The sequence below is a fragment of the Polypterus senegalus genome, chromosome 15 (assembly GCF_016835505.1).
Source record: "Polypterus senegalus isolate Bchr_013 chromosome 15, ASM1683550v1, whole genome shotgun sequence".
Classification (NCBI taxonomy): Eukaryota; Metazoa; Chordata; class Cladistia; order Polypteriformes; family Polypteridae; genus Polypterus; species Polypterus senegalus.
The window spans coordinates 125175902-125195902 of record NC_053168.1 but is presented as its reverse complement, the minus strand read 5'-3'; the positions used below and the strand labels follow the sequence as shown (position 1 = coordinate 125195902).

The window sequence follows — 20001 nt, the reverse complement described above, 5'->3', positions numbered from 1 at the left end:
AAAGGGGAGTTTAGTAAAATTCAGTTTGTGTTGCCCACTGGCATAAAGCGCAGAAGTCAGAGGTAAAAAGACAAAAGGGCCATGCAAATGGCACACAGCAATATGCAAATATATGGATATGTATGCAAATGCAATCCAGTACCGAAGGAGCTTATTCTTAGAGTTGTAGTAACGTAAGACTTGTGACTGGGCTGCCCCCTCTATGCCACCCTCACCCAGGGCTAACTGCAACGGGGACATTAAGCTCAACAAAATCTCAATTAGGAGAAGCACAAACTACAAGAAGTAATAAAAAAGCAGAGCAGCGCTGGAGCCCCCCGACTTGGCCTACCTGCCACGTCACCCTCTGACCCCCTGACTCCAACATAAAGGAGCACCTTAATGCCAACCTCTCTGGAGTGCCCTCTGGTGGCCCCAGATCTTTATTAAAATGGCGAATCCCATGCCTACAGGACCGTCCCTGCATTGCCATATTGTCTGCTGCATTTTCTTAAACTCTCCCTAAAATCCGACTTCCCCATTGGCACCACCCTGCCAGGCCGGTGCCCAGGCACACTAACTCCCTGCCAGTTTAATGGCCATTTTCTGGGTTCATCAAAAGCAAAGAGTTTATGGCTGCATGCCCATCCTGTTGCCAACGTCCTTTGGTTGCCTATTAAGAGGGTTGGTGACCTTAGTCTAACACGCGGTCACAGGGGTCCACAGAGTCTGGTCACACACAGGCTTAGCATAAGGGCCAGTCGGGCGATGGAGTGCCACCTCAGTGTGATCTGCACATTGGCAGGAGCTCCAGAGGCTTGACCCGCTGGATGCCCCCTAAGGCTTAGCTTCACCTGTCGTGTCCTCGTGTGACCCTTCAGATGTGACACCGCCGGTGTTGACTCGCCTGCCATACGCCCATCCAGGTCATACACGATGTGCCAAGAGACGAGGGCTGGCCGATGTCTGCCCTTGTCCCCCTGTAACCCGCCGGTGGGGTCGTCTTCATGTTATTTATAGTGCCGGCCAGATGTTTTACTCACTACAGCTACGGAGGAGATTCTTCTGGAAGCTGTCCCAGTAATGTTGAAGGCGTTTGGGAATTCCGGCTCATTTATTTATTCTTTCCTTGCATGGCTTGGCTCTGATTTGAGCGAAGCCCCGCTGTAAGTCGGGAGTTGAGCAGACGTCTCCTTTCGGCCGTTTCACTGATGTTGTGGGCCAGGAGTGGCAGATGTTTTCTCTTCTTCAGGATCTCAATTCTCCACATTTCATTGTCTCAAATGAACCGATAAAACATAAAACGTGACAAGAAGAGTAAGAATTCGTCAGAGTCGGCGCACTTCCATAAGATTACGATGGGAAAGACTAAGGAGTTCAAACTCCACAGGAGCTCCTCGTAATCCTACAACTCAGGGAATACAAAAGCTCAAAAATCAATCCTTGGGCATCATAAAGAAGATAGGCACGTGACCCTGCCCGCTCTCGGTACCGGCGAACAGCCGAAACGTGTCCTGGTCTCGGATGAAGGTGGCACTCACAGGGTTCTCTTATTTGAGTTTAAGACTCAGGTCGGGTTTCCGGGGTCCTGGTCACGAGTGAGGGAAGAAGGGAGTGGGAGATCAACATCAGCAGCCGTGTGGACGTTGTAGCGGTCAGTTCTGGTGAGGAGAGAGCCCAGTTGAAAGAGAAAGCTCTCGATTTAACGGTCGATCTGCGGTCTGCCCTCATTTATGGCCATTAGATCAGGGATGCAAATGGTGGGCATGACGGGCTTGTCGGGGCTCAGCCTCAGAGCGCAGACATCGAAGGGCGCCACTTGAGGTGGTCCGGGTACCTGATTAGAATGCCTCCTGGCGGTATTTTGGGCACGTCCAACCGGGTGGAGACCTCGTGGACCCAGGACACGCTGGACACATCCCTGGGTGGGCATCTTTGTTCAGAGTGCTGCCCCACGACAGATGAACAGCAGAAATGGAGTTTGGAGGGGTGGGGTCTCTGATTTGTTTCCCTGTCCGTGGAGGAGTCTGTCGTTTCTAACTCCTTGTCTGTCTGAAAAGGACAAACTGACTGGACAGCTTGGAGATTCATTCACGGCTCACTTAGTCTTCTCTGTATTTCGTTTTCTTGCCACAGAAAAGCATAAAAAGTCAAACAATGAAGTCAAGTGTGGGCCCCGAGACAGGCCTCACCCTATGCAGCCTGGCCCCAAACTCATATGGCAGACTTCAAGCGTGCAGAGGCTTGGACTTTTAAAACAGGATGAGAGGGAGACCCTCAACCTCTGGGCTTGAGGACAACAAAAAAGAAAAGACACATTTCTTTGTATAATACAGTCAGTCAGCCATCGTCCAACTCCTAACACGGGGTCACGGGGGTCTGCTGGAGCCAATCCCAGCCAGCACTGGGTGCGAGGCAGGAACAAACGCAGGGCAGGATAATTGAATCAGTTTGCAGAAAATAGAATATCAAAAAAGCGAGGCAAACCAAAAAAAGCAAAAATCGATTTTGCCCAAAAGTTTACACCTACGGCAAATAAATCGAAAGAAGAGCAAAAGTCAAGAACAGGCTGAACAGGGAAAATCTCCAAACCAGGAATCCAAATAACTGCAACGCCGAAGCGCCCCATTAAATAGGAGCTGTGATACGAGCTTTGGCGCTACATGAAGGAGACGGGGCAGACGACCGAGAGGACTACAAAATACTGAAATAAATGAGGCAATGGCGCAAAACCAAAACCAATCGTAACATCATAAAAAGACACGAGGGGCGCGGCAGGACACCTTTAAGAACGGAGACCCTGATAAAAAATACTCAGTGATACAACAACACAGACGACCTTAATGGAGGAAGCAGACATCGACCCACAGCCGTCTGGACGCACGCCCGCTGAGCGCATCACGTAACTTCATGACTGTCTGAATCTTCACCCAAGTGGACCACATGAAAAGCACTGGCAGCGTTTTGGCGCGGCCCTAGCGTCGTGGCCTTTGCTGCTTTGGCGTCCCGTCCTTTCCGCTGCTGCCCTTTTCATTTTCTTCCTCCCTTCTGAACTCCGCGTCTAAAGCCCTTCAGGTCCATGAAGTGTCCACGTCGCTTTGACCCAACCGTGAATGACGTGGCGGCTTCTGCCTCACTCACCCCTAGGGCTTCAGATGATCTCTCCAATGTGAATCCAGTCCCTAAAGGTGGGGCAGGTGCCAGGCTGTGCCAGTGGCCGTCATGCCAGGGCCACATGCTTTTTCTCTTTGTTTCGGCGAGAAGTGCAATCCTTCGCTTCTTTCTGCTTTCAATATGCAGGGCGTCCTACAAATAATGTTGACAGGCCCTCGTGTTACAGCAAATTAATTTCTGAAACACCTTCAGGCCGCATGTCGGGCAGCCCAGTTGTGAGTTTATGTGCCAAGATAAGAAGAAGATGGATTAGGGTCATAAAGAAACATCAATTAGAAGAAAATACAAAGGCCCATTTCCTGATCACGCTGTTCTTTATGTTATTAATCATCTAAAACTGGGGAGCAGAGGTGACACGAGGGACTCAAACAAGTGCCAAGGTAAGGAGGGCAGTCGCAAGCACACGTGTGGAGTGATCTGCAACGAAGCGAGGCCCAGGGCTTGTTGGCGCCCGTCATGATCCGGGGAGGCATCCCGGGAGTCACGTGATGGAAACCGATGTCACAACTAACCATAAACGGAAAATAAAAGTAATAACAAATATCAAAGGGTCCGAAATGAGAAAGACCTCCCAAAGTAAGACACGCGCCAGGCCTAAGAGCTCAGGCACGCCACTTGTGTCTCGTACGATTTGCACCTGACGCTGAACTTGCCATTAAAGTTGTTTCTGTGCATTCAGACGACGCCCCCCCCCCCCAGAGAAGCTGCAACCCACTTTAAGGTGTACTGGCCGGTGCTCCCTGGGGGGTCTCGCGTCCCCCTTGTGTTCTTCCTCTCCGCTGTCTGATGAGAGGCGCAGATGCCATTCTCTCGGGGGAATGAGGCCAACTTCCCGTGCCAAGAGACCCACTTTTGAATTCTCATGAGGCCTCCCGGTCCAAAGGCGTCCTGCGATTTCCAACATCAGACGACATAATAGTCAGCATGCCCACAGGTGGCACTTGAGAAGCGTTACATGTAACGGGGGGCACAGTCTGCTCTCGCGGCCAGAAGAGAAACCCAGTGACCAGGAGCTCGACGGTGCGGCCCAGCAGCTGAGGATCAGGACTCTGGTGCTTGCTGGCTCACCGTCTGCTCTGTGCCCTCTCGTACCCTGGCAGGGGCTCCCTGCTCTATGAAACATGCCAGTGTTTGCAGATCTGACAAGAGGAGGCTCCTCAGTGAAGACCACCTCTCTTTAAATGTGGTGGCCTTTGGCACTTCAGCTCTCCTGCTTTAATCCGAGTCTACAGATGCGACTTGTCCATGGCATGACAATAAGATGGCGTGTTAGGCTTTACGTAAATTCAGCTTCAAGTAGAGGGCACCAAAGTGCAGCCATCCATCATGTGAACCTGCATTGGGCAGAGTGGGCACAAGGCAGGACCCGAGCTGGACACAATGCCAGGCCCACTCACTCAGATGGAGATAACGTAGAATGTCAGCCAGTCAGCCAAACAGCGGGCTTTGGGGTTGTGTGCCCTGGGGCAATACAGGAAAGGGGAGACACGAGGGTTCAAATCAGGGACGTCGCCAGTCTTAGCACTTGTTAGGGGATTAGCCCCCCTCTTTTAATGTCACTAGGCACACAGCGCTGTGGGGTGGGGGACTCCCATGGGTGTCAGAGAGACTAATGGCAGGGTGGGGAGGACGAGCTAAAGGCTAAACGCTGGACATCAGTGGCTAACGACCCACAACCCCCCTAATGACGCCACTGGTTCAAATACCACGAGGGTCCGTTCCTCCAAAGTGGCATCAAGTTGAGCTTTGCAGGTCACCAAAGTCCTACTGTCCATCACACTACTTGGTCACTTATTCCATGTGTCTGTGGTTCAACTATCTATCTATCTATCTATAGTGCCTTTCATATCTCTCCCTCTCTCTGTTATATAGTGCCTTTCACATCGGTCTATCAATACAGTGGTGTTGGCGACCGGTGCCAGCTTGATTAGCACACACCAGTTCAAAGTTCACTCTTTTCTACAAACCTCCACACTCACGTCCCCCCCAGGACTGTGGCAAATTCCCATCATGCTGCTTGTGTTTCTTAGGCCCCCATTCACCTTCTGCCGTCAGTTCTCAGTCCACACGTGTGCCTCCTCCACGCGGACCCCTCAGCAGAGCCCCTCTTCTCCTGCATTCCCCCTTTGTGCAGGTCACAGCTGAGGTGAGTCCTCGCTGGAGGGTTTGTGTCCCTCATAGTGGGACGAGTCCAGGTCTTTGGCTTCTGAGTCAAATGGCTGGCAGTCATCTGCAGTCTCCGCCGTGTCCCGAGGGGTCTCACAGGTGCAGATGGAGACACTCTAAGGCCCTGAATGGATTAAAGTGGGAGGATGGAAACAAGCAAACCCCGCGGGGCTCGTCCCTCTTCTGTAGACCATCATGTCAGGTTACGCAGCCCAATGTTAGCTAAGGGGGCTAATAAGCAGGCGGATGAGCAGACTGAGGGGTCCTCGCTGGTTTTGTCAGATCATTGGTTTCCAGGGTCCAGTCGGACACCAATGTGCTCCAGTTACCTTTTTTAAGATGTTTGGCAAATCTCCAGATGGAACTTCTCTCTTGGCACTCAGAGCCCCCCGAGGTTTGAGACAGGAGCTGACTGGAACTGCTGAAATGTACAGGGGGCATTCGAGCCGAGTGGGCCATCATGAGATTCGGACTGGGCAGAGCACATCCCACCAGGCCCACCAAATGGCGATGAGAGGGTCAAGGAGACAGAAAAGCCAAATCACGTCCTGAGAGGCGCCACGGGACCGCAACAGGACAGCCACGAGGATGAAGGAGAGGGGATGGGCACGGCTATTTAAACCTCAGGGGTCCACGTTAACTAAAGAGAGCCCACCTTCAGCACTGACTAACTTACAAGGAGGCAGACGCGTCATTAATTACCCACAATTAGGCTGGAGTGGCCCGGCGCTGATGGCACATTGGGGACCTTGGCTGGCATTGCGCATTAACCTTGCGAGTGAGAGCGCCAGCTTGAGTTCAGGGTCAGCGATCTCACGAAGATGGACGATAATGGCGCTGTATGGCTGGAAATCGAGGCCGGGAAGGAGTGCAGGGCACCAAGAGGGCAAATTAAAGTGAGGCGGAGAAGATCAGACATGGTAATCAGTGAAGGCACGTGGAGCGAGCCGTAGAGACAATCAGCACAAAGGCAAGCTGGGAAGGGCATCTCCGCCATGGCTGGCAGCGCCCTTTGAAAGTCGGAGTGAAACGTCTCGTTTGCTCCAAAAGTACCGACACTGAGACAGCGAGAGGACCATCGTTGCCCGTACCTGCCATGTAGTGGCGCTGGTTAATAGCATTTATTAAATGTTGATTTGCCATGCTGTCTTTGGCACATTACATACATGTGGCATCATAGAGCCATCATTTTAGCCAACTACTTAAGACGAGCACAACGTGACGCCGGGCCCTGTGGCACTCGCGTCCATCTCCGCTCTGTCTGTCTCATTTACTCCTCAACTACCCGGTCTCTTTAGGACCCCCCAAGGACCCCCTGGTCATCCTGCTTGTACTCGCACCTCAGCCATAATGGCAGACCACAGTGCCGCTCCTTTGCCGTGCAGGAGACGCCCTCAAGTGGAGGCTGGCAGAAGGAGATGAGGACGGGCTGGCAAAGCGACCCGCTGAGCCTGAAATGCACAGGTTAAATAATTCACGGCTCCATGAGGGGCAGGCGGGCAGAGTAATTGACCCACCGCGGCGTGTGCTCCATGGGCCCCGACATAATCCCGAGGCAGGCACCGCGTCAGGTTCTGCTCATTAGATAACTTCAAGTGGAGCTCCTTGGCCTTTGCTTGTCACCAAATTCCCTTTTATTAATTAAACTCGCACTCCACGATCAGGAGGGGTCTTCAGTCGGCCATGCAGTGGCAAGGGCCTCGGGGCATCACATGGCCTCAGAGCTGGCATGGTGGCACAGTGGTCGGGGCTCAAGTCCCCACATGTGACCTTCCTCCAGCGAGGCCATCCTAAGGTGACAGATGGCACCAAGTCGAGCCAGCGTCTGCTCGTGATCATGGCAGTGCAGGCAGAGTGGCGTAGCGGGCGAGGCCGCTGTGTGACCCTGAGCACGACACCGAAACACAAAAGAAATGCGAGTGCTTGTAAGTCACTTGGGATAAGAGGGCTGGGACCCCCAAGACTTCTAAAGGACTTCCAGTGATGCCCACTGTTTACCATCAAACCCGCAAAGGGCCTGGTGGAGTCTTTATAAAATAAAAAGGTTTATTCTCAATGAAAATGTTCAGACATAACCTGAAACTCCATCAACGACAGAGCAGAGGCTCAAACACCCGGGATATCGAGACAAAAAGTCACCAGGAGCTGTGCGAGACCCTCCAGAGTTATAGGGAGGAGCCTGTTGGCGATGGGCACCAAACACATGGAGTGTAACGCTGGCAGCTTACAGACATCAATGAAGTCAGAGCCAAGGAATATGCCAAGAATAAAGAAGAGAACAGATACAGAAGCTGAAACCCACCGTGACAAGGGGGCACAGAAAGAAAGAAAGAAAGAAAGAAAGAAAGAAAGAAAGAAAGAAAGAAAGAAAGAAAGAAAGAAAGAAATGTAAACGACAGGCTGCTTCCTGACACGCATGACAAACATGACATGAGTCCATCATTGGGGTCCCGGCTCAAAAGTGAATGCCACACTCTCTAATTTGCAATGACATGGCGGCACAAAATGGGCATGCAAGCCTTCAGATGCCACCAGCCAGACCAGCACTTCACTGAGCTGGCCCCCAAACTCAAATGCCCTCTGGACACCATAAACATAAACTCCTTAGACTTCCTTATTCTTTAAAGAGTTTATTAAGTAAACAGCAGAAGCACAAAACTCTGGCAAGGCAGGAGGAGAAAGAAAAAAAGTGGATGCGCCAAAGGGGGGAATGTGGGAGAGAAAATCCACGTCTGCGATCCAGTAAACAACGAGCAAAATCCAAAACGCGTAAGAGTATCCCAAAGAATGGAATGAAGCCCACCACAGCCAACGGGCCTCTGGGGGGCTCACTCCTGAATATAAGGGTGACGTCACGCAGGCTCCGCCTCCTGGGGAATTCAACCCACAGAACACTTGGCCAGTCAAGTTAGAAGTATTCACATATACAGTAAGTGTCTTGACAAAAAGTGCATAAAAATGACAAATACGATAAAAAGGAACAATAGGCACAAAGCCAGGAATCGTAAGTCACCTGACACGTGACTCTTGTCGAGGGTCCTTCCCGTCCTGCGAAGCGGGTGTTCATTGGTTTTATCCTCATCTCGTCTGAAGCTGACACTGCTCGTGTTTCGTGAAGATTTCCAAATGAAGTGACGTTAAACACCTGAGAGGGAAGATGAGCAGAAACCATCACAATTTGAGGAAAGTTCATCGAGGGGCTTGAGATGGTGAGAAGTTCAAAGCAGAAGATGTTTACCCAAAGTCAAAAGGGTCTAAGAACGAAATGAACTCCGTGGTATGGCTGCTGTGTCTTCAAACTTGGATGCAGGTTTGCAGTCTCTGCCTTTGATGCCAGTCGGTAAGTGGCATTGTCACTTCTAGTGTCACACATTAGCAATGGGATGCCAGTACTAACCACAGAACGGGGCCACCTGTGCCCAGAATAATCACACAAGATGGCGACGTATACTCTGACCAAAGGTGAAACTGGGGCCGGGAGGAAGATACGAAACAGAAAAACAAAGCAAGTTAGGAAACCAAAAGGGTTAAACCCAAATGTTAACAAAAGTCCAAAATCCCAAATATTTTTCCTAATAGCAAAATGCTAAGAAAAGCACGGACAGGAACTTTTGTGTTGCATCCGCAATCTTGGATGACCAGGAGATGCACGATGTTAACTTTTGTGCTGCTGCTGTGGTGATGCCACACATCGAATAGCTCCGACTCTTGTTGCCTAGCAACTGTAAAACAAAATGCCAACCAAATGGCAGCGCACACACCGGAACTCAAAATGGTGCCGTTGGAAGATGCAAACATCTTTAAAAATCATGAAAACTACAAACGTTATGAAAGAATCAAGTGCAGCGAAGAGCAAAGGGAGCACAAAATCAGAACAAGAATACGAAAAATGAAAGTGGAACACAAAAAACAGGACAAGAATAAAAAACACCACCTGAGAAAAAGAATCACGCGTGTGCCAATGGGCCAGGCCAGTAAGCCCAGTATGCCCTAACTGGGCTCTTTCGTGCTGATTCATCCCATTCGAGTCTGTCGCCTTGTCATCTCTTGTGATTGTCATTTTGTCACTTTGCTGTCCAGTGCAAACGTCGACTGATGGCTCCATTGGCTGACCGATATCTTTAAAGTCACTTTGTCACCTACTTCTCTCATTGCCACCTGATGAACTTTGGGTGGCTCCTCTGGGGTGGCTCTTTTCAGACTCTGGTTGTTCCCTTTGACTGCCACCCATTGACAGCGAGCCTGCAACGCCACTTCCTGACCAAAGGGGACCCACAGGAAGTACAAAGGAATGGGCGGCACGGAGTGGACAGTCCGACAGACGACAGCACAAACCGAAGAATATCAATCGAACGGTGACAGGCCGTGTCAGCCGCGTCCTGAGAGTCAATCATTAGTCATTAAAAGCAACGATTTCCTGTCGGCGCACTTTGATCGTCGGGTGGGAATGCCGTGCTCAGCATCATTAGAGCGAAGGTTAATGAATGTCTGCCGTTCACTCCGATTGCCTAGAAGGTGCTTCCATTTTTTATTTATGTACTGATAGCAATTACTGCTAACTCAAGGCAGGGTGGCCACTCATTAGCGCTGCTCCTGATCAATCGCCACGAGGGAATGTTCTGGAGTGACATGTTGGATGAATTGCATCAGAGGGAAGCTTTGAATTACGACGGAAATGGTGTCAAGCAGGTGGCCCCACAGGGCACACAGCAGCCTGGCCAGGTGGCACTCTGATCTTGGCCTGGCCACTTCACTGGGTGGCACCTGTGCCCGCTCCCACCTCGGGAGGCCATGATAATGTGAGCTACTCGGGGAGAACCTGGAGTGGCGTCTCTTTGTTTTGAATTGTATAGCGCCTTTCAGTGGGCAGACCTGGGAGAGAGACTTTGAGAAGGGGTGGAGCCTGAAAGTGAGAAATGCTATGAGAGGGGCGGAGCCAGGAAAAGAAATCATAAGAGGGGCGGTGCCTGGGAGAGACATTGTGAGAGGGGGTGGAGTCAGAGAGTGACCAACACACACAGTGTCAGAAAGGGTGGGGCCTGTGAGAGAGAACGAGCGCATGTGAAGCTGTGCAGAGTGTGTGTGTGTGTGTGTGTGTGTGTGTGTGTGAGAGAGACAGCAGCGCCCACCAGAACTGCTCCATGCCTGCCAGCAAGTCTTGGCGAGGGTCCTGGCTTGGATCAGCACACAGAGTTGTGAAATGTGACCGCAGGTGGAGGACGTCGTGGTGTGAATGTGCGGGTAGTGGACGTGGCGGGGACTTTAGAAGACATGAGGTAATGAGGGAGAGTCGAGGGTGTATTGGGCGAGAAGCACCAGTGATAAGAAAAGATCAGCCGACGAGGTAAGTAATCGACATGCTTCGTGATAAAGGTGACCACCACTCCAAGGTAGTGACATGTACACATCCATGCACCTTTCAAATTGTATCACAAAAAAAATAAAAAACAGCAATGGGACAATTTAAAGGGGTCTCACCTTCAAGTGCCAAGGCAGAACTGAGAAGCTGAGGCTGCACACCTGAGTAAAGGTACGAACAGAGCGGTGCAGGGCTCAGGGGCCTCCCCAAGCCACCCAGAAACAGGCCAGCTGCAGCAGGCACAGAGAAAATGTCCCCAACTCCGACAAGAGAGATCGGACCTTGCTTGAAGCATTTCGTGGAGAACCGGACAGATGTGACGAAGATGACAAAGCCGAGTCAACTCTAAACGCTTAACTAACGGGCGAGGTTGGCTTGTTATTGCACAGTAGCACCATCTGCTGGGTTCACTTCACGACTGATTCACGTCTTTGTGCCAATCCATTTCATCTGCTCTGTTTTTAGGACTTGCCGGTGCCCCCTCACTTTCTGGATGTGTTGGTGCTGTGTGGGTCTCATCCTGGCACCATCGGGCATTAGGTGTGAGCACCACCTCCAGATGGGACACAAGTGTCCCCAGAGTACCAGATTCATCTTCCAAGACTAGCTGAGCTTGGACAGGCTTTGTGAGGAGGGTCCATCCGTCCATTTGTTCATTCATCTGCTCATTTCCCAGAAGCACCTGCTCCGGCCCAGGCTTCAGATGTGTAACAGTCGTCATGCGAGTCACTCACTTCTCCTGTCCCCAGTCACACACAGGTGGTGACACCCAACAAAGTGACCAAACAAAGTGCCAAAGAAACCAAAGTCTCCTAAATGTGGGCACTTGCATCAATTCTTGAATAATTGGGATGAACTTCTGTTAAGGCAGCCATTGTGTGGCCTGTAAGGAAATGTGAAATGTTTCATTAACAAAGAATAATCAGGTCAGGAGTGACCCAAAGGAATTCATTGGAGGTCGATGCTCTTGGGTTGGATTTGCATTTGTATTTTTAGTTTTTCTTACGGTAGCAGGAGATTTAGATTGTCTGCTCAAAATTCTTAACACGCAAGGACCCTCCAACAGAAACAACAAAAAAAAAGGCTGAGAGCCAAGGGGGGGCCACACATGATCAACGTCCTGCAATCGGCCAAGCAGGTGGGCTTGATGGCTCAGCCCGTGGAGCTCACACATCGCCATCATCTTCTCACGTTGAGCTCATGCAGATGGCATCTCAAAGACGTCTGCTGAGCTCTAAGGCTTTACTTCCAGCTGGAGACGCCAAGACCTTCAGGGCCGCTGCTGCCATGCAGGGTTCAGTGCAGGTGAAGCGGTGGGCTGATGGGTGGAAATCGTTTAAAGGGCTTCAGGCCCCGTCAGTCCCGCTGTACGTGAAGGTCGAGGGTCCCGTGGGGCTTTTGTCCAGATGTCCCAGCCCCAAATATCCCAGAGTTAGCAGTGTGCCCAGCAATGGAGAGGCGCCCCGTCCCTTGTTGGCCCCTAATGCTTCTGGGACGGGCGTCAGCTCCTCCTTGCACACCAAAATGGCTGACAGACAGATGGAGGGCTTGCCTCTCGCTGCCATGTTTCCCCCCCTGAATTACATGCAATAGAAGGTCACAATGGTGTGGCGTGAGGGGAGGCCTCAGAGACTTCTGGGAGTCACAGCAATGTGTGTCACCGGGACCAAATACGCAACCTGAAAAGCACAGGAATAGCAGTAGCAGCGTCATGTGTACCAACATCACACGCAGCAACATGTCACCGCCAGGGAATCGCACAGTCCAGGAATCAGAACCCATCTACGCGCCGTCAGCTGACATCTCAGGGCCAAAGCCCGCGGTCTGGCGATGTCTATGGCGCCATGACAAGTGAGAATCGAGCCATTGAAACAGCGACACAGCTCCCTCCAATCGACCAGACTGGACCGACAGCGTTGACCGCCCTGACGTTCTCCTCCCCGAGTGTTTCATTTCAGCCTCCGACTGCTCCTTTGGGTTCATGCGGCATATCACATTCTGTGCTCCTCGTTTCGTCGCGTCTCGAGAGCAGGCCTCTTCATTAGCGACTCGGCAGTTTCTGGTGCAATGCTGAAGACCACCTCGCCTCGAGGAGCGTTTGGCCTTGGCCTGCTTGGAGGATTCAGGCCTTCCTTGAGGTTTGTGGCCTCATCACAGACTGCCTGATGTCCTGTGTCACCCTGCAGCCTGGGTGGTTGGTCACTCTGCAGGAGGCGCCATCGGCAGCTTCGGTTGAAGAAGCAGGTGCAGGACTGTGAAAGCAACTCCTAACGTGGTCATCCCTCTTCCAAATCCGCCTGCTCCAATAAGAAGGCACTCGAGTGGCTTTGAAACCACATTGGTTGCTGGCACAGAGGGGAGCCGCCCACTGGCTGAACTGTCGTGTGCCTCAAGGCTTCGGTCGGCACCCTGCCAGCTGTCGCATTGTGACACCCCTACATGGACGGGGCGACGCCAGCACTTTACCGGCTGGTGTTCAGTGGTCCCAAAGGGGCTGAAATCTTCTGTCAGATGGACCCTCGCTGCGGCTCTTCAGTTTTGTCAAAGTGGCATTTGCCATCTAAAAGGCAGTTCAATAAAAGAGATTTAGGAACTCGAATGAGTGAAATCGATAAAGAAAGGTCTCCCGCGCAGATGCCGCTCTCTGAGTGATTCAGCCGCCGTCTCCAGAGTTTGACTCGACTTTTTAACTGTCGCCGTTCCGCTGGATCTCCTTCACTCTTTGTGGAGCAAAGCCGAGGGGGTAGAAGGACACCAAACTCAAGGACATCACGCTCAGGTCTGGGGACCTCGCGTCAGCACCATAAGGAATGTGCAGAGGCCTGCCAGAGCAGGGAGTGGGCAGCCTGCTCCTGGCTGGGCATGCAGGCCTCAAAGTGGCACTCAGCAACAGAGAGGGGATTTGCTAAGAACACAAAAAACACACAGATACCCTACAACTGGGCACCCTCACAAGTGACAGATTGGCAGAGCAGTTCAAGTACCCCCCTGCCACTCAAATGCTGATCGTGCTGTTTCACCAATGGCCGGATAGCTAGCACCTCGTCACCTTGCCAGCCAATCACCAAAGGGCAACTGGCCAATCAGACCGAGAGGTGAAATTGAATTGAGGTGGCCAGCAGGTGGCAGCACCCCGAAGATTAACTGCGCACATCATCTTGAATGAAGGGGCCCAAAGGAGTGCGACGCACACTTCTCTAATTCTCTCCTTGAACCGAGGTCACCATTAACCCTTCAAAGTATCCACTCCGCATGCCTTAGTCTGGCCTTTGCCGGGGTGTGACTTAGACGTGTGAGTTCCCACTTTGGTGAATCCCATTTAGTTGAGCTGTCTGCCTTCACTGAGGCCAACGGTTAAACAAACGTCCCCAAAGACTCCCAGAATGCTCAGGGTAACCCATTCTGCCAAACGAGCCCACATTTTCAGGCCGCTCCTCATCTTGTGCCAGTCCAGAGGACGCTGTGTGGTTTTGATGACACAACAGTGGCACGGTGGCACAGTTGTGACTGCTGCTTCAAGGAGCCAGCATCCTAGGGTCAACTTTTGGGCCTGGTCATTGTCATGTCCTCCTTGTATCTACATGGCGGTCAACTCCAGGTACTTCAGTGTTACCCTGTCCTGCCTCGAGGTGAGTGGACTTTGTGTTGGACTGCTCTGCCATCTAGGGCTGTTTACTGTCTTGTGCCCAGTGCTGCCAAGTTAGGTGCCCCGGCTATGTTATGCTATGACATCTCCAAACTGCTTAATCCAATTCAAAAATAGGCAAAGGCCCAAAAATGGAAAGGGGGCCATCAAGCCCCTGTCTGAAATAAATAAGAAACAGCAATCGGAATTGGACTGGAGAAATATTACAAAAAAATACAACAATGTACAAAAGAATAGACGAGGGGGCAGGAGGGAAATCCATCCATCATCCATTATCCAACCTACTACATCCTCACGGGGGTCTGCAGGAGCCAATCTGAGCCAACACAGGGCGCTAGGCAGGAAACAAACCCCGGGCAGGGCGCCAGCTTACCACAGGGTGCGCACACACACCAAGCACACACTAGGGACAATTTAGAACCACCAATGCACCCAACCTGCACGTCTTTGGACTGTGGGAGGAAACCGGAGCACCAGGAGGAAACCCACCCAGACACGGGGAGAACATGCAGACTCCACGTAGGGAGGACCCGGGAAGCGAACCCCACTGCGCCACCGTGCTGCCCCCAGGAGGAAAATGACAATACAAATGAAAAGACCCAGCTGTGACACCGACATGCAAAGGGGGAAGGCCGGAGCCCTCGGTCGGTAACGGACCGTTAAATACAGAGAAGTGACGTCCGGCTCCGCTGGCCCTTACAGACTCCAACTCTTCTGCAGCCTGTGCGTGACCTGACTTTGTCACGTGGTTCCATCGTCGATTGCGATGGAGACGGCTGTGGCTGGCTGGCTGGCTGTTTCATATTTTGAATCCCCTTCGTTAAGTCGCCTCCATTAACTCCTGTCTATGGCGTCCTCCTTCAGTCAGCTCGTGTCTCGTCTCGTGTTTCTAACCCAGCAGTCAGTTTTGTGAAGAGAAGTCAAGCTGTTAAGAGCTCTTCTTGGGGCGCGTGGCGACGCTTCACCTCCACAAATCTCCTCACGACAGCTCTCTTTTGGAAGGCGCTGCCACAAATCTGCTGTTATCACTCTGGCACAGGCTTCGGGCCCGTGCCAAGTCCCGTGTTTTAAATCTGAGGCCCTGCCTACAGACATAATGGGTTTGTCCTTAGCATTGCAAAATCCTAAGGGCTTCGTTTCAGTGCCTCTTTCATGGCGCCGCCTTGCACCTTTGCCCCCCTAATAATCCCACTGCTGACAGTCTACATTGGTGTTGGAACGGCTGACCTAAGTGGAAGTATGGAAGGTCACCCGAGGCTGGGCCAGTCCTGCCCAACTGCCTCACAAATGAAGCAAAGTCTGGCCGCGTGACAAGGAGCAGCCCGCCATGGTGAAGGCTCTCGCCTGTGTGCCCGCTGGTGGCCCTGGCAGCTTCTCTGGTGTTCAGACACTTTCACTTCTAAGGTGACACAGGGCGGTAAAACATGAGTCAGTATGAGTGGAGGGCAGCGGGCTTTCTGAACACTTGGACCTTTAGGGAAGGCTGCAGGCCTAACAAACTCTGGATCGCACATTACGCCTTTTAGAAGTTGGGGTCTCATTTGTGATGTCATGCAAAGCAACTTCCTGAAGAGCAATGGAGTGTCGCATTGTAGTGGTCCGGTGCCACTAAGATTCACACTGTCGATGACAGGACGGTGATTTATTTATCTTTTCATTGGGGATTCCAGGAACACATCCCAGCCTCTTGGCCCGAACCGCACACACTCACAGGCAGAGACACGAAACCAAAAATGAATAAATAAAATGTTAGCCGAAAAAGCCAACTCGAACAACAACAATCAGATCAATGTCCCCTTTCTCCTACGGCGATACCATTTTAACACAACAATAAACACTCGCGACAAGGGCCTTATACAGATGAAATGGTTTGGTGTGAAGATGACAATCCTGGGAAGAACTTCTGTAATAAATGAGTGAAACACTCCTAGCGCTAGACTGAGCGGTGACGGGTGAGATTTGCACGAGCGCTGCTTTTTGAGATGTACCACTAGACACAGGACAGGCAGGCAGGCTGGCACAAGAGGGACAGTCCATTCATCCTAACGGGCACAATGGACCTTTCAGAAGATACGTTGGGCAGGTCACACAAAACCACAGCTCTCTCGTTGCTCCGCCCGGCCCCCTTTTCAATTGTCCCGCTGGCCTTCTTCGTCCCCAGCAGCCCCTGCTCCCGCTTCAATCGTCTAATGAAGGTATATATCCTTTAGGGCTGCTGGGAAATGGAGTTCTTCCTGCGGTAGCACTGCTACAACATCTTGACAACAGAGTCACAAAATGGCTGTGCCCAGAAATGGCAGCTCAGTGATTTCAAAACATGACAGTAAAAGGACAGTTCAGCTTTGTCTCAGAAACAAGTAACAATGAAAATAACAAAACTGCTGCTTAGGGCAGGACGGACTACGCGACTCCTAGACCCATCCATTTTCTAAGCCCGCTTATCCTGGGCACAGGCTGCCTCCCTGTCCTGCCACTGCACGATGATCACGAGACTGCCCATCACACACACACACACACACCTCAGCGTGATTTATCACCTAACCCGCATGTCTTTAGAGCAAACCCACGCGGACCCCCATGCAGACTCCACGCACTGGTGCTTAAGCTCAGACGATGAAGAGTTACCACTGCATCAATGGGCCTCGTCTTCATTGATTTGTAAAAGATTTACATTAATTGTAGCCTTAAAAAGATCAGAGGAATCGTTTCAGTAAGAAACATACTGTCCTGGCATGGTGGGGTGTAGGGGGCACTACAGAACTCTGCCCATGCCGGATAAAGAAGTCACACAAGCACCTAGAGGTGTTAAGGTCTGTCTGATTACGTAATTCGACCCCTCGTGTTTGGTTTCGCTTCATCCCATTTCCTCTTCATTTTACTTTACGTTTATTTGTCTTCCTCATAAATATTACACACGTTAATGCGCTTAATTGTATATTACGGTGCAGTACAAGCGCTTCTATTGTGTTGTAACAAACGTACGTGGATGTTCCGAACTCGTCGTTCCATACCGGTTTTCGTGGGATTTTTTCGGTATTACCAATTGGCATTCGGTGTGACGGCCGAGCCTTTCTGCCGTGTCGCTTTTGGTGTGAATTGGTGCTCGGTGCGCTTATCGGAGCGCCGAAGACGTGCGACTGACAACTGAAGTGAACCAAAGTGGTCAAAAATCCAAATCTGAGGGCAGTTCGCACCCCACTACCCACCTCTTAAACCGCGAGCAGTCCACCGCAGCGCGATTCACGGACAGCTGCACCGAAGAGGAAAGGCGTTTCAATGAAACCGAAAGACAAGTTTGGACTTACAGAGCCGCCGTAGAAAGCCGAGGCGCGCGCACTTCCGTGTTCGCTCGCGTGCTCAATCCGCGCACAAAAGACCTGCTGCGAGTACGACTACGAAGATGCAGCGGAGGAAGCCGAAAGGGGACAAGGCGGGGGACAGAGCAGGGGACAAGGCGGGGGACTGGCACCGGCGTGCCCAGCAGGTAAGCCAGGTGTCGGCCCTTCGGTTAAGCGGCATGCCGAATGAGGATACGCGGGCGAGGAGAGCCGCCGTCCTCGGCTCGGATGTGACGAGTGACAACGAGCGGCCCGCCCCCGTCATGTCGCCCACTTCAGTGACGCTCCTGGCCAGTCATGCCGCCTCTTTGCCGGGTACTGAAACTTTAATGACAGCTGTCATTTTGCGAGCCCAGAGCGGAGACAACATAGTCGTGGAGGTTTTGTGTGTCTTAGCAGACTTCTGTTGGCCGTCCTATTGTGCAACACTTTTAGAGGATTAGAAGAGGAAAAGACTACCAAGTGAAGGTGTTTTTTAAGTAATAATTATATTTAAAGCAGTTATATGTGTAGCGTTCATCCCTGAAAAACGGTTTGGGTTTGGCACGTGCAGCTCGATGGAGAGCACCGAAAATGTTTGTTTCTTTTTATCATCATCATCATCATCATTATGGTGGTGGCTGTGCTAGTTATATGAGGACAGAAGCCCACAAGTGCACGTTTCAATCTTACTGTTATTCCAGGTAGCACACATCCTTATACAGTACATTTAAAGTTTTTAATAAAGTATTCTGAGTCTCCGCCTGGATGTGTCTTGAAGGGTTTTAATGCTTCATTTAAATAAAAGGATCACTGCAGTCCTCTGCTGCTAACTCTGTAAACTTCTACAAACTGTGCTAGAGGCAGCCACATTGAATTCTTCTTCTTCTTATTATTATGTGGCCTGTAATTTCATGCCAACCGATGCCATTTTGTAGGGGCAGGCAGAGTGTCAACTCCGCCAGCTGAAATGATGACCTTGGCAGACTTTGCTGGTGCTTTTCACATTTGGATTTAAGGACTAACAGAAGGCACTTAGAAGGAGCATCCATTGAAAAGTGAAGTGTTTGAACGTCATGCTCAGGAAAAGGAGCAAATGTAGTCTTAAAAATATGGCCAGGTGACAAGTGTCTACGTGTATTACTCTGTCTAAAGTGTGGAAAATGAGAACAAAATCACAAACGGAAAGAGGCAAATCCAACAAGAGCTTGTGATTTGAAAATCTATCTAATTAACAAACAAACAACACACCTCAGGATGAAGACGTTAGGCTTGTTCAGTCATGGGAATAACTGTAATAAGTGTTTTGAAAATATCCAAATTTAACAAGGCCGGCTTTCATCCTGCGCACCACTGGGGGTTCTGTAATTTTATAAAATTCTTCACGTTTTGTCAGCTCGGTGGCCCCGTCTTGAGGCTGCTTGACTCTTTTCAGTTTGCCTTTCATTCCTGCAAGCTGCCATTGTTCAGAGGCCTTTGGGGTGTCGCTAGCCATGTGTGGAAAGTATCTCAGAGAAGGTCTGTTTGTGGGATGCTCTTTATTAGGCTAACTAAAGTATGTTCTTAAATTGGAGCAGGTGGGCTCAGAAAATGGAATGAAAAGTCTACTGATTGATGTTTCATTCTTTTATTTCTATTGAACAGAAACCGGACTCCTCAGATGCAGCTGCGGACACCCAGAAGAGCTGGCATTCCCATGTGTTATCTGTGGGGAAGTTTGTTCTGCTCCTGATCTTCATACCCCCTTTCCTAAATTATGCCTCACTACAGAGGGAAGGTCTTCTTCTGCAGCCTGAGGGTAAGGATAGGAGGACATATTGGTTCATGTGTAGATGTGTCTGTTATCATCATTGAGCACATTAAAGACTCTGCTCAGCTAACTGCGGTATTTGATGACGTGCTAACAGACACAGTGTCAGAGTCCCGTCTCTCCTGAACCTTTTGTTTGATTCCCAGTCTCTGGGCTTTACGTGTTGACTTTACTAGGGGTTTCTTCCCACTCATTAATGCAGTGCAGGTTAGGAGACCAGCGTTTCCCACCCTCGGTCCTGGGGACCCCCTGTGGCTGCAGGTTTTTGTTCCAACCAGCTTCTGTTTTTAATTGGACTCCTGGGCTGATTAAGTGATGTTTTATTTCCCAAGTTCTGTGTTTTGGGAGCAATATAGAAATTAGAAAACTAATTTTGGTAAAATATATATATATAGTATCCTTCAATAAAGGCGAGCCTCAAAAGGGCGACCTCAATTGGGCGCAGCGAATAAAGGCAAACGCAACAAAATTATTACAGAAAATGTATTATTATTGTTGCTCTTCACATATTCCAGAGCCATTTCAACTAAATTATCTACGAACGCCTTTA

At 50.7% G+C, this 20001-nt stretch overlaps 1 protein-coding gene and 1 long non-coding RNA gene across 2 annotated transcripts in view; one reads left to right on the top strand and one right to left on the bottom strand.

Annotated features, from left to right (window-relative positions):
- Positions 1–7933: 7933 nt before the first annotated feature.
- Positions 7934–17585, bottom strand: LOC120515581. The gene is made up of 2 exons (XR_005630669.1): positions 17531–17585; positions 7934–8464 (listed from the first exon to the last, which is right to left on the bottom strand). It is a non-coding gene; the product is annotated as an uncharacterized LOC120515581 (long non-coding RNA).
- A 48-nt stretch (positions 17586–17633) lies between these two features.
- The window catches only part of si:dkey-122a22.2, a 40804-nt gene continuing 38436 nt past the window's right edge, over positions 17634–20001 (top strand). Inside the window, exons 1-2 of the mRNA XM_039736680.1 lie at positions 17634–17808; positions 19286–19439. Of these exons, the coding sequence (XP_039592614.1) occupies positions 17725–17808; positions 19286–19439 (238 nt within the window). The 5' untranslated portion in view covers positions 17634–17724. The remainder of the gene's footprint in view (positions 17809–19285; positions 19440–20001) is intronic.